This window comes from Etheostoma spectabile, chromosome 19, assembly GCF_008692095.1.
Source record: "Etheostoma spectabile isolate EspeVRDwgs_2016 chromosome 19, UIUC_Espe_1.0, whole genome shotgun sequence".
Lineage (NCBI taxonomy): Eukaryota > Metazoa > Chordata > Actinopteri > Perciformes > Percidae > Etheostoma > Etheostoma spectabile.
This window is the reverse complement of record NC_045751.1, coordinates 8,673,136-8,687,960: the sequence shown is the minus strand read 5'-3', so window position 1 is coordinate 8,687,960 and position 14,825 is coordinate 8,673,136. Positions and strand designations below refer to the sequence as shown.

The 14,825-nt window shown below is 40.3% G+C and overlaps 1 protein-coding gene across 2 annotated transcripts; it reads left to right on the top strand.

The window, feature by feature from the left end:
* Positions 1-405: 405 nt before the first annotated feature.
* On the top strand, positions 406-14,303 carry rab39bb (RAB39B, member RAS oncogene family b). Of its 2 annotated transcripts, none has more exons than XM_032544386.1 (4): positions 406-1,047; positions 4,940-5,244; positions 9,878-10,058; positions 11,196-14,303. In XM_032544386.1, the coding sequence occupies exons 2-4, from the start codon at positions 5,030-5,032 to the stop codon at positions 11,439-11,441; spliced, it is 642 nt and encodes a 213-aa protein (XP_032400277.1). In that variant the 5' UTR covers positions 406-1,047; positions 4,940-5,029; the 3' UTR covers positions 11,442-14,303. The 2 variants fall into 2 exon arrangements, with proteins under 2 accessions (XP_032400277.1, XP_032400278.1); XM_032544387.1 differs by having other exon boundaries at positions 687-1,047; positions 4,956-5,244.
* The last annotated feature ends 522 nt before the right edge of the window (positions 14,304-14,825 follow it).

Sequence of the window (14,825 nt, the reverse complement as noted above, 5' to 3'; positions counted from 1 at the left end):
CTTAAACTAGCACACAACTCTCTCTCTCTCTCTCCCTCTCCTCCTCTGTATAGAGCCAGTTGGCCCTCACAACTGTAGAAAACACAAGGTTCAGTGCTGCATGTGTAAAAACTACACGTCCCACACCATGGTCCCACCTCGCGGCTCGTCCATTTCCGTGCCTGCGCACTGGTGAGTGCTCGTATGAACAGCGCACTGGCGCATTGTGTGTGCAGCTTACCTCTTGTTGCACTAAACATATAAACGATATTATTTTTATACACTACATCATCTGTTTTCCTATCAGTTAGCCAGAATTTACTTATTTACATATAATAAAACACATGCAGGCCCTTCTTCAGTTACAATGTCCCCAAAATCATACTGCAGGAATTTCTCTTTGTCATGCCACCATTATTGACAACATCTAATAACAATAACAAGAAAACCATCCACAGTGTGCTTAGCATTGCTTTAGAATAATTGTCTGTCTGCTATTTCATTTACACCCCCCTCTAAACTCTAAGATTGGCCATAGTCGTTTTTCTTCAGTGTTGCGCCTCTCCACAGTCCTTTACGGCAGTGGTACTGATGCGGGATGAGTCAGGCTATATGATGCTGCTGCTACTGCTGCCATTTCATCAGCAGCGAAAACACCAAACACACAGCGACCCCCTCCCCCCTGACAGCGAGCATCCTGTCCCTAGAAACAGCCACGCGTCTCGGCGTGGAAACACAGACCAGACGCTGGTTCGTGGGTTCTCGTGGCTCCGGTTGAAAGCGTAAGATCCGTTGTTGTTTTTTTCATTGCACCTGCTCTGGATGCGTTTTTTTTCTTTGAGTTCGGGCCTGACATCAACAAGGAAATCAGCCCTGACTCCAGCAGGGCCTGCTATAGCCCACACCAGCGCCTGTGTCCAGGCTTTACAAGACAAACATCGAGGCTTTGGGAGAGTCCGATCCACGCAGACTCGGCGGTGCCATGGAGCCCACATCAGCCTGGTCCTGAACGCCGCAAACAGCGTAAGAAGAGCAACCATTCTGGCCTAAACTCCAGTCCAGCTCCAAGTAGGCTGTTTTCTTTCTTTCTTTCTTCACCATTCACAGTCTGTATTTCTGTCGTTTATCATGTTACGCCTGAACGTGGTTTCCTTTAGAGAGCATACGGCCTATTTTTCAGTCATGATGTGCACTGGTCTAATAATAGCCTGCAGTAAAAACAATCCAAGACGTTTCATAAGTAGAACTATAGCGTCTGGAATCCATCCGGCTCTACAGAAGATGTCCAAATAGGCATATGCTGTAAAATGTTCCGTTTTGGAAAACCTGTTGTGTTGTTGTTTACAGCACAAGGGCATTAAAACTCGGCTACTACACTAGATAATAAAAGCTCAGCATTGAGACATTTGAGATGTGACAGGTTTGTGAGACCTTTAAATGTTGGATATGTGATATCTTCTCTGCCGTTGTGGACCTCCACATTGCCCCCCCCCCCCCCCCATAACGCATCCGGTGCTAGAGCCCATAAAGCTGCCATTCACCGGGGATTCGGCCACTAATGTTTGCATACCGACCAAGCTACGCAACCCGGCTCCCCGGAGACACGGAGGGGGTGATGATGGGAGGCTGCATGTGTCTGGCTCCCTGCCCGCCTGATGGCCTGGCCACTGTGCTGTGGTGTGAAGATGAATAGTGTATGGAGTTAAACATCTCCTGTCCCCTTATTTTGGATCAAAAGATCATCCTCTTAACCCTTTACTTTCATTACTTTCTTATTCCCACAGACCCCACTGCTATAGCCCATATGAAAATAATTATTGCCAGATTAACTTTTTTTTCCCCCTATTTTTTTTTTTATCTGACCCAAACAGAAAAGCAGCGGTGGAAGTACAGATCCTTTACTTAAGTAAAAGTAGAAATACTCCATTACTAGTACACATCCTGAATTCAAAATGTTGCTTAAGTAAAAGTACAGAAACATGATCAGCAATGTGTGCTTCAAGTATCAAAAGAACTCATTCTACAGAATGGCTCTTTTCAAAGATATTATAGAATATTATTCTGTTTAATCACTAACAAATACATGTAAGAGCTTAATAATGTTGTACTATATATCATCAATGTGGAGCCAATTTTACACTTTGTATACTTCTGGGTAGATTAGTAGTATAGTCCTGCTTCATATTAGATATTGTGCGTTATAATAGCCTAACTATACATTTTAATAAATGTGCGGAGTGTGTGGACAATATTCCCCTCTGAGATGTAGTGGAGTAGAAGTAGAAAGTAGCATAGAAGGGAAATTCAAAACAAATAAAGTACAAGTATGTCAAAAGTGTACTACAGATCTCAAGAGTAAATTCATGAACCCATGTATGTTAGTGTTGTTTGGTAAGTGAATGATAGACAAAGATTAGAATAAACACCAATAACATAAACTTGTACAGACTTATTTTGGGAAAATAAATTATCATATACATATTATGCTCATTTTCAGGTTCATAATTGTATTTACAGGTTATATCAAAATAGGTTTACATGGTTTTATTTTCACCATATATTTATTGTGCTGCACATTGCTGCAGCTCCTCTTTTCACCCTGTGTGTTGAGCTCTCTGTTTTAGCTACAGAGTGAGACATCTCACTTCTGTTCCATCTTTGTTGGAAGTCGTACATGCGCAGTAGTTAGGTAAGGACTACTAGCCAGTCAGAAGCAGAGTATGAGGGCGTGCCACGCTAGCAGCTAGGCGAGCATTATAACTTTTGCACAGAAGTAAAGGCTGGACTACTATAGAGCTGTTTGGAGCAGTTTGTAAACAGATGGTAAGTTCCTTTTGGGATGGACTTTGGGCTTTTTCACTTTGTAAACCTATAACATGCACAAAAAGATAATAACACATAAAGGAAAGGAAAAAAGCCACGAAGCATGATATGACCACTTTAATGCAATTAAACTGACTAGCTGAGTAAAAAGTACACTATTTCCTTATGAAATATAGGGACAATGTAGAATGGATTGGAAATAATCAAGTAAAGCACAAGTAATTACATTTACAAAAAAAGTAATGCCAAAAATGCTACTATAGTCCCAATATGTAAGCAAGCCAGCAGAGTCTAATTATTTGGAAAGTCAGACATTCAAATGCCAAAGCCTGATATGAAAAAGGGCATTAGGCCATGGCCAATAATCCTAAAAAGCATGCTTATTAAAACATCTATTGATGCCATCGAGTGACGAGAAAAGCTTAAGAGGATTTTCTCTCATTTCTCGTGGGTTTTAATTGAATCACGCACTGAATACAATGAAGCACAGTCATGTGTGTGATGTCGGCAAATAGCAAATTAAAAGTTATATTTCTCAAACTGAATCAAGTTATTCCACGAATATGCATTGTTTTAAAATTACTTTCCAGTGTTTGTATTCAATAGCAGCAGTAAATTGTAAAGATTGAAGTTATTTATGGTGGAATTTTACAAAAAATACCACAAATTTAGGACTGAATGCACAGTAGAAATCGCAATATTTTAGCATAGGGATGACAGTAGGCATAAAAAAACAAAAGTATCTTAAAGTATAAGAAATGATTTAGTACCTAAAGACTACAAGTCTCAATGGGTACACTGTAAAGAGGAATAGGACATACTTAGATGTATTATTAATATGCTACTCAAAACTGCACACTGCAAACTTTTGTGTTGCTTATATATTTTTTAAAGATTAGAGGAACATTTCATATGTTTATAAGACAACGTTTTTCTCAAAGTTTCCTACCAGACTTGTTTATGCATCATGTAAAATATTCAGCCTTGAATGATTATTTGCGTCTGATGTGGTTTTCTTTCAAAAAAAGTTGAAATACTTTCTTAAAGAATTCCTAATCCCTCATCAAAAGTGGGATTAACTCATTTGGAAACTTTAATAACCCCGCGTAGGACTCCATACAAGATCAATACGGACATTAAATAGGCCTAATATAATAAATAATATAGAGTCTCATTGCAGTGACTCACACTCAAAACTGTACAAATGTTTCTGTGTGTGAAAATATCCCTTTGATAATATTTCAAAGATTAAATTAGGGAATATGTTTTCATACGTTTATATAACAATGTAGCCCCCACAAAAAGGCAATAACACATTTTTTTGCTTGTTTTTAATAAATCATAAAATTACCAATCTTATGTTTGAAAAAAAAGGTTGGAAGCTTAATTTTAAAAAACAATGATGTCATGTTGGAGAGGTTACCACTTCAGATTGCACTCCGTGGTAGTTTTGGTTGTGGAAACATGCATGTAGACTGAATGGAAGTTCCTGTCTGGTTTTAAAGACGTGAGTTTTTAAAGCTTTAATGCATGTCCTGTCATCGGTTGATCCTGGCTATATGATCAGAAGTGTACACACATAGTTCCTACAAAAACCTTTCATAAAACATTTCCGCATATTTAGCCTTTTGGAAACCCAGTGCCCTGCTAAAAAAAAAATTCCCCCAGACATTTTTTGGAGGTTATAAGATTATCATTCAAAGATCATATTACAGGAACATTAAGCCACACAGCCGATTGGAATGAAAGTTCCTGTATGGTTTTAAAGTTGTGCTTATGTTCAACTTCATCCTCTCATGTGTCATTAGTAGGACATTAGTAGTAGTTAGCATCTGTCTAAATCTTAAGTTATTGAATACATGTAGTGGAGTTAAATGTAGCCTAGAATGTTTGCATCTGAACTGTTGTAAAGTAGCATTAAATGGAAATGGCCTACTAAAAGAGGCGTTCAAGTAGCCTACCTCAAAACTTAAGATGGTAATGCTTGTAGCCTGCATTCCACCGCTGGTTATTAGGCCGATACAGTCGCCAAACATTATGATTATGAATAGGCTAGGCTATACAATGTAGAGGGATAATCTAAGATTCCCCTCTCTCTCTCTCTCTCTCTTTCTCGCGCGCGCGCGCACCTACCAAGGCTCACACCTCACCAGACAGACCGAGAGACAGACCGAGAGACAGACCGACCGACCGCCCGCTGAGAGCGACAGACAGGCCCAGCCAAGTCATGGAGGCGATCTGGCTCTATCAGTTCCGGCTGATCGTCATCGGGGACTCCACGGTGGGCAAGTCGTGTCTGATCCGGCGGTTCACGGAGGGACGCTTCGCCCAGGTGTCGGACCCCACCGTGGGCGTGGACTTCTTCTCCCGGCTGGTGGAGATCGAGCCGGGCAAGCGGATCAAGCTGCAGATCTGGGACACCGCGGGCCAGGAGCGTTTCAGGTGAGAACAGCTGGGGTGTGTGTGTGTGTGTGTGTGTGTGTGTGTGTGTGTGTGAGAAAGTTATATAAGTCTATTCTAGTTTTATATAGACTACAGTAGGCTAGTATCCAAAATAATATACCAGCAGTGACCAAAGTGTGCCCTTAATGCTGAATTATGGCTAATTTATGGTAGGCTATTTTTTTGCCATGAAAAGAGATGAAAAACATATCTAATACACTGTTAAATAAAAACAGACAAAACTACATAAAGTATGAAAACTGAATTATATAGAAGTAGGCTATTATTGTAAAATGCACTCAAAGTGGTAACAAATAAAAGTTCAAATTATGATAAATACACCGGTTCAGTGTAATGTTATCATATCATATCTAATCATACTGGATAATTAACTTGTTGAGTTTCAATCAATCAATCAATGAAGTTTAAGTTAATGTAAACTATTTGCATCGTTAGGTCAAATTTATGAAATGTATCAAAACATAAACACTACAGTATTTACCTCTGAATTTTAGAATGTTTAAGCAAAGCATCTAAAAGTTGTACTTGAGTGGAAGTACTTAGTTACATTCCACCACAGGGTCATTGTGTGATATTTTGTCATATTTCAAACATAAGGTGACAACGTGAGGAAGATGAAGACAAGCTATTATTTACATTATGCACGGAAATTTGTAGATATACTAAGTATCAATACTATAATTGCTACTTTGCAACAGTTGTAAATCCCAGGCTGATGTTCAGAGCTTCACCGTCTGCTGTCTTCATGGCTTAAAGGTCAGTGGTGCACACTGGGAGGTAATGCACTTCACGTTTCTGCAACAGCAGTTTATTTGGAGTAAACACACGGAGGGGAACTGTCAGCACGAGCAGCTGACTGACATTTACAAACTCAAACTAATTCAACAGAAAACACGTCAGAGTGATCTGCAGTGCAGAATCACGGCCACTAGCAGCAGAGATGTCCCCAACACGGAACTCTTGGTTCCCCTCTTTTAATTCTGATTTATTTGGAAACTGAAATAGTCATCCGGGGTGAACTATAGCTGTGTAGATGACCTCTGACCTCCTTGTTGAAGAAAATAGATTTTTTTTCCCTCATAGATCAATAAGCAATTATCAAATACCACATTAAAAATATTAGATGTCTGATTAACAGCACCAGACCAAAATAGTATCAAAAGATTGAGAATTGTATTGAATTTCCAGGAAAGAAAGAACATTAGTACTTAATGTTTGGCAATATTTACAGCTTTATGATGTAGGCTGGAGGACTCAAAACTCAAATTACTCCGTGTGACTAATGTGTTTGCCCACACAAAGAGAAAGAGCAGTTATTTAAATGAGGTTTAAAGTGATAGGAGTAGGGAACACAACTAGAGGGGCTGTTTTCTAATACGTACTGTACACACATGAAAGTGTTCTTAAAAGTGGAAATTCACAGGGGAACATTTGAATGGCGCGGATCCTTTTAAAATAAACTCGCTTTATAATATTATAAGGTAAAAGGGTGGTGTCATGGTAATAGCAGATTAGCCCATTGTTAGCAGATTATTACCGTGTTATTACGAGTGATGATCGGCCAAATAGTTAGCTTAAAATGTTAAATGTCTATGTTTATTCCCATTTTCCTCCAATATAAAAAACACCTACATTACATCTAGTCTCAAAATATTATACCTCTGTAACTGTAATGGTACTACCATGGTGGTCTCAAGATATCACCCCTTTATTACCTAGTTTTGTACTGAGCTTTCATGTAAAATGCTGCCCTTGAGCAAGACACTAAACCCCACAATCTCATCACTTTTGCATTTGAACGTCAAAAATGCATAAATCCCCCATCGGTATGTGAAGAGGGATAACATAACACAGCCTGAATGGTGCGTCTCATAGCATGACATGCATATTCACACATGCTTAAACACCCACACACATTCTCATCATCCTGACAGAAGGGGACTGGTCTCACCTGTCAGCATGATAAGCGTCTCCATGGCAACCATGACACGTCCCCTCCTTTGAGACCGAAGGACAAGTCAGAAATAAATCTCATCCAGAATGTTTGAAACATCAAATAAATCTATGATCCCTCATAAATGGAAGGAAAGAAACCTACTTGCACTGTTTATTGAACATTGCCATTGTGACTCATGTACTGCAGCCATTTTGGGAAAATAGCCTACTTAAGATCCACTAGTACTGACATTTCTACATATTTTGCGATTCACGTCTTTTTCCTGATCCTACGGATGAGTTGACAGCTTCTGATCTGAATCCACCTCACCCGACGACGCCATGTGTGTTTGTGTGTGTTTGTGTTAACTCGCTGGTTCAGAATATTTGCCGCCCGCTCCTTCCCTCTGACTGTATCTTGTCCTTGCACTAATCCTCCCCTCTTTCTCTTTCATGACACGTCTCTCTATCCGTCTCAAGTCTGTAATTTTCCTCATCGTTATATTTATGTTGACGTTGTCTCTGCGAGGACACTGTGGAAAGATAGATGCATCATAAGGGGGTTGGTACGCTCTATGTTTGCATGCAGGGTGTCACATCTTGTCAAAATCGAGCAGCAATTCTCCTCCCAGTCGAGGCTGCAGTGTTCCTTTTGTAAAATCAACCCCAATTTATATTATCTTTCAGATTTTCAGACTTTCTGATATTAACTTTCAGAGGATGATATTGATATTGTTGCAAGCTAACAGTTTGCACGGTTAGATACACATAGTGTGTTGGCAGTGCTGATATATTGCATTTCATATTTAATTTAAATTAGTTAAGATGTTAATAAGAGACACCAAAAATGCATTCAAAATTAAATTAATTCATATCCAAACCTGTCCACTGAAAAGGAAAATGAGGACATTTCTTTTGAACAAACTGTAAAATGGGCAATAATCAGAAAATGTTTTATTATCATACTGATATCATACTACATATCATACATGCTGACTGTGTTATCTCAACTTGTTTTACTTTCCAACAAAAAAAATTCGAACTAAATGGACAATAAATGGATAATTTGTCGATCATCAAACTGTACAAAAACTTGCAAAATGATCCAGATCAAATCAGTTAAGGCATACATTAACACTTCAGCTGTTTACATCTTTTCTCCAACTAATTCTGTTCCCAACTTCTCAGCTCTGACACCCTACATCTCCATCACTTCTGCTTCTTTTCTCTCTTTCACACCGCCTGCCATCAGCTTCTCCCCTCTGAATATCGTCCCCCCCCCCGGATTAATCATGTCTTATTATCCCTTCCATTGCATGTGTCTTATCTCTCATTCTCTGCATAGTGAACAGATATAATAGTCTTTTAAAAAACAAAAAGAAAAGTGTATGGAACGTATTAGTATGTGTGTTTGTCTGCTGTCAACTGCAAAAATTAGCATGCTAACTAGTTTACTGCTGCACCCAGTGTAACCCCGGGGTCAAGAAACATTCTGTTAGCCAACAAAACCTTAAGCTAAGACAATCCAATGAGTATGTCTACGGAGAATCATTTACAAATGAGTAGTACTTCAATTTGTGGAAGCTGCTCTGTGATATCACTACATCAGAGTGCAGACTAAATGTTAGCCGTCTGTCTTTGCTGGATTTGGGGAACTTTACACTCCAGCAACCACGGCCAAATGTTTTAAAAACATAAATATAAAATGTCTTGTGTGTCCATTAAAGGATAATAGCCCAATAATAATACATAATACCCTGATATTAACCTACCATACTATAGTACCAAATACTAGAACTACCTAGCTCGATCCTGCAATACGAGGTCGAGGCAGTTTCTGGTTTTCCTGTAATCTAGCAGCGGGGTCATCAGTGTTCCCAGGGTCCTATGATCTTGATGTGAACTAGCATTGCAAGAGATTGGTGAGGGCTGTCTTCACGGTTCTAATTGCAAAGGAATGAGTGGAGATAGAAGTCTCAAATGACGTTTGTATGGTAAACATCCATTTGGCCACTACGGAAATATCAATGTCTAAAGAAAAAAGAAAACTGTCATTCCTGCACATATGAGGGCATAGATTTCATGCAGTATGACATCTTTTGGCTATGAGCTGTAGGTGGGCGATTTCACCATTTGACCTAGAGGAACATAATAAAAACAACCTTTGAACGTACAAATTCCACCGAAACAAGTTCCTTCCCGACTATTTTGCAGAGGCGCCATTGCTCTGTCCGGCGCCGCCCAAGACGATTGTGATTGAAAAAAAAATGCCAATAAAACAGAGCACATTTTTCTCCCATCCTGGAATGCTGTGTGGACTCGCCAGACCCTGCTCCGCAGTGCTGTGGACGCAGGTCTGGCAATGCAAGACTTGGTTTCAACTAACACATTTAGCTAACTTAAGCTTGATTAGTTATAATTACCCAGAAAAACTGATTGTCGTGAGTTAGAAACGAGAAAGCCTGCTTTTATATACCTGAAATCAAGACTCACTGTTTGAATTCCTAAGAATTTTGCATGTTGAACCTGCCACTATTATCATTGTACACCGCATATGTGTTTCCATGTGAGAATGCAAAGGGGTAGCAGCAGTACTAATGGATCAGTTTATTGTACTTGACAAATCAATTGCATGATCTAGCCCTGATCTTTACCCTCCATTTTGCAACCTCTGCAGGTCCATCACTAGGGCTTACTACCGTAACTCTGTGGGCGGGCTCCTCCTGTTCGACATCACCAACCGCCGCTCCTTTCAGAATGTCCACGATTGGCTGGAGGAGGCTCGCAGCCACGTCCAGCCCCACAGCATCGTCTTCCTATTGGTGGGTCACAAATGTGACCTGGAGGCACAACGCCAGGTGTGTAAAGCCCAAATGCAAACACAACAATATTAATAAAGCTTTGTTGAAATAGTGGCTGGGATAGTAGGGTAGTGGCTGTTTTGGCTGTTGTGTAATATGCAATTTAAAAAAGTCTGCAGCATTAAAAATAACCTCATGTTCACATTTAGGGACAGCACGCATTTGGATCAGAGGAAAGTCGTCATTGTTTGTTCAATTCTCTTGAGGAAGCTGGCAGACGGGAAGAAAAGTTATCACCATAGTAATTTAGACAGGATGACACTGCTAAACACTGAGTTATCACTCATATACTGTAATACAATGTTTAAGAGCAGGATTCCAATAAAACAAACCAGGAAGATATGAAAGGTTTCCCGTCTTATGTTGTTTTACCATTACATGGTACCTGCTCGCCTTGCCTCGCCCGCGGAGCCCTGTCCTCTTTTTTCCGTTGCAAATTAGTACCGCCTCATGTGTGAGGCGAGCCGCGGCTGGTCGACATAGCAGAAAACTGTCGTGACCTAACGCGACACACACACACACACAGAACGTTGAAGGTGTGCTGTTTTTGATTCTCGGCGTGTTGCCACAGCCAGAAGGCAAATTAGTTTCTGATGAACCTGGAGGCAGCCAAAAAAAAAAAAAAAACTCTGGATAAACTATTTGCCAGTTAACACAGCGGGTTTGTTCAGGACACCCCCCCCGTCTGTTGCTAGCAATGCTAGTGTTAGTGACCATTCTCTTCAACCAATCAGTAGTCTGCAGGTTTTCACATCACCTTTGTAGCTCGCTTGGAACCTCGACTAAAGTAGTGCTACAAAAAAGTACCTTAGCAAAAAAGGCGAGTAGAGTCGAGGCGAGTCTAGTAGATACCATGCAGTAGAAAAATGCCATTAGCCTCTTCAGTGGGAACCTGAATGGTCTCGGTGATTCACAAAAGAAATTATGGAGCGGTTCATTCCGGGTGGGAACGTGATCTGACCTCCATCTGACTAAACTACGAGACGTAGCTAAACAGCTCCAGAAATTTTCAGATCTGGACATAGGACTTCAGAAGTTCTACTGTGATTCTCAAAGAGTGTGTTACATCTACTAGCTCTTGACTGCCAAGTTCCCACATTTGGGAGTTTCATCTCGTCTCATTTTATCTTCTAGGTGACCCGCCAGGAAGCGGAGAAGCTGGCAGGGGCGTACGGGATGCGCTACGTGGAGACGTCGGCGCGTGACGCCATCAACGTGGAGCACGCCTTCACCGAGCTGACTAGAGACATCTTCGCCCTGGTGCGGTCTGGCGATATCACGATCCAGGAGGGCTGGGAAGGCGTGAAGAGCGGGTTCGTCCCCAACGTGGTCCACTCCTCGGAGGAAGTGACCAAGAGTGACCGCCGCTGTCTGTGTTGATGTGGGAATGAGCTTCGGGACTGAAGGTGAAAAAGGGGGATGGATTCAGAAAGGATTCAGAGGAGAGTGGCTGACGGACTGAGGTGTCAGCCCTCTGAGTGAAACTGTTGATAAGCCTCTGTTCTTTGTTCAGACTGGCTACAGATAGGGGATGTTTAATGACTTTCAATGAAGGTGGAAGGCGGATAGGAACACCTTGCACATGGGTGGATAGCTGAAGGTTTTTGCCCATTTCTGTATACGTTTTATTTCCTGGAGAGGAAGGACCACAGATGCTCATTTACTCGCGAGGGCTCCCATGATTCCATTCCTTCAGTTTGGGTTTGAGCTTCTTGCTTGAAAATCCCTCCCCGAACGTCTTAGAAAGGCCTTAGAAAGAGGATCCTTTTTTTCTTCTTCATCAAAATATGATAAAACTCTAGACTAATCTTTTTTTTATCTTATCTCTTCCTTCACCTGGCCTCCCACTACTTCTTAATCTTTTCCTCTCTTCCAATATGCAGTTACATGATCACATACCAAACGATCACCTTTACTTTGTCGTCCAACATTTTCCTAGCACATATCATTCAAAGTGAAGTCGGCACCTTTAGATTCGACCTCCCTCGTTAACAAGAGTCATGTTTCTCTTGTGCTGACATTTTGCTCCACATTCCACTATCAAAAGGTCAATGGAGGAGTCCTGGAGGTCCTACTTAATGAGGGAAGACTGATTTCCCTCGTGGAGCTGTGGTTTTGTTGCCACATTATTTCTCTTTGAAGCAATTTAGGTCTCCAGTGAGCTCAATGACATTGACTAAATGGTTATGTCCAGTATCTTTCCGCTAAATACCGCACTATAACAAAACATCATCACCCATCCAGTTCCTTATGGACTCCTTAAGCAGGAAAAGACAACGTGTACAGCTTGACCGAGGTGGACTTGTTGGACTAGCTTAACAGCACCTTACTGCTTGCCTTTAATTTGGGACTTATTAAATGGACTAATACAAGTTGGAAGCCAGAAAGCACCTTCACAGCCACGTCCATCTTAACTGTGGAGCCTGATTTGGGACGTTTGAAGGGTGCAGATAAACACAGTGGAGATTGATTTCTTGAAAACAGACACAGAGGGACCAGACCACGGATTCCACAAAAGAACCACAATATCCACAATGCACGCGTACGGACAATATAATCAAGCAAAAAAAAAATCCAATTGGCAGTTGTTAAGTTTAACCCAGCACAGACACAGGCACGAGGAAACCACAAGGTTAAATTCTGTCCTGAGCAAGTGGTTTACATGCCATTTTTATGTGTAACAGCTCATTAAACATTTATTTTCATTTTTCATTTATTTTCATTTTATTTCTTGGGAATTTTCTGCAATTCAAAGATCCCACCTTACATTCATTAAGTTAAATGAATGATAATTTTTTTGTTGAAAAGGTTTGAAAGAGGTATTAATTCAACGGTATGATCATCTTGAAGCATGTTGTTTGTGGTGCTGTTAAATTCTATTACATTATAAAGAGAGGTGCTTTGTTTTCTTACTCTGCCCTTGATAGCCACTACAATTGCTATAAATGGGTTTGAGATATTAGAAAAACATCTCAGTATTATGCAAAGTAATTCAACAGTACCACAAACTTCAGCCTCCAAAAAAACCACGAAGTTGAATCAACAGCTCTCTAAATAAGCTCCAAAACTAAATGTGGGTCTTACAACCTTCAGGAAATGTTACGTGCCCGTGAAAACAAGCAACACTTTTGTCTTGCCAATTGAGATGCACATATGTGACTAAGTGCAAACAGAATTGTTTCAAATCTCATCTGGATTTTATCTTGATACAAGACACTTGAAATGGCTCATGTGAATGGGGTTAAACTCTATCACATTGGACACAACACTACTGCTACGGTAATGAGACAAGCTGTGATGTCATGCAGGTGTTTGCCATCACCCAATTAAAGACAGAACACCTATTGTGACATCACTGTTTGGGGTAAGGCCAACATGCTTTTTAAGGTTTAAAGTCATCTTTTTTGTGTAGTTCTGTGTTAATTTCCTTTTTTTAAGATGATGTTTTGGGCATTTTAGGCCTTATTTATATACGGCTGAAGACACGAAAGGGGAGAGAGAGGAGGAATGACATGCAGCAAAGGGGCGTAGGGCAGAGTCGAGGAGTCAACCTCCTTACATGGGCTCCTGTTCTACCAGGTGAGCTGCCCAGGCGCTGGTTAATTTACCTTTTGGGTAGGCCGTTATTTTACTGTTACATTAGTGTTTTCACTCAAGATGTCAGGCCAGTGGCTGACGTTCATTTTTAAAGCCAAGGAAAATCAGAGACAGTGAATCATCCTGTTACATAAAAAAATGGTATTTAAAGACTTTTTCAAGGAACATCAAAAATCATGTGTGTTGGCAGGCGATTTGTCTGGTTGATTGATTATACCTGTAATCTACCAGTAGATTCCAATAAGAACTACGTATTCGTATGAGATTAGTGAAGGACCAAATATATTCATCTGTTTAATGTTTTGTGAGCCACATCAACCTACATATTGTCATTAAGGCACTGACATGGACTTTCAGCATTGTTAGCAATTAAATGTACCTTACCTACCTTAAGCACCTGGATGGCTTGGTGTACATCTGTATTTTTATACACTCTTTTTTTTTTTTTTAGAATCTTTATTCAAACTGTTTTTTCCTTTCATATGATTAGCATTTTCTTTTTGAACCCTTTTTGGCCCCTAAACTGCTACACAATCCTAAATGATTGCCCTTGTTGACCCTTACCCTCTGTTTTATTCCTTTTTTTTTAATTAATGTATCCAATGCCTTTCCCCCTGCAGTTCATAATTACAGTGAGGAAACTGTTGAGTGCTTCATTTCCTCACAGTGTCTTGCCTTCTTTTCACGCCTCCAAAGAGTTCAGCTTGCGTCATCTTATTTTTAAATGAATGTATCAACAGGGGGAAAGGTGAGCTTTTTACACCGAGTTGTCACTTGAGAAATGTGTAAATGAGTTAAAGCGGCACACCCCGCTTCATACAAATGCTTTGTCAAATGGGATTTAAATGTTTTGAGACTTCATGGGAAATTATTGAAATTATAGCCCACTCCTTCAGCTTTACACAATGCATTGTTCCTTACTGAAATGCTTCCAGGCAGAAAAAAAAAAAAAAAAAATCTTAAAAAATCCTCCAGGAATAATAATAAAAACCATTCTCCCTAATGCCCTTGTTTTTGAAATCGGACATTGAAGGTTACGTTTTATTCCACAGCCACTTTAAAAAGGTTTTTTTCCCCCTTTTGTCTGCTTGCTGTATCATCACCAGTGCTTTCTACCAAAACGTCAGCGTCATGGAGTAGACGGATCAGAAGTGTGCTTATGCTTAA

What these genes read in the sequence shown, in the direction of transcription:
- rab39bb (XM_032544386.1), top strand. Translation starts at nt 5,030, where the DNA reads ATGGAGGCGATCTGGCTCTATCAGTTCCGGCTGATCGTCATCGGGGAC. An exon ending in GCGGGCCAGGAGCGTTTCAG is followed by an intron (nt 5,245 to 9,877) that starts GTGAGAACAGCT and finishes CAACCTCTGCAG; the next exon opens with GTCCATCACTAGGGCTTACT. An exon ending in ACCTGGAGGCACAACGCCAG is followed by an intron (nt 10,059 to 11,195) that starts GTGTGTAAAGCC and finishes TTTATCTTCTAG; the next exon opens with GTGACCCGCCAGGAAGCGGA.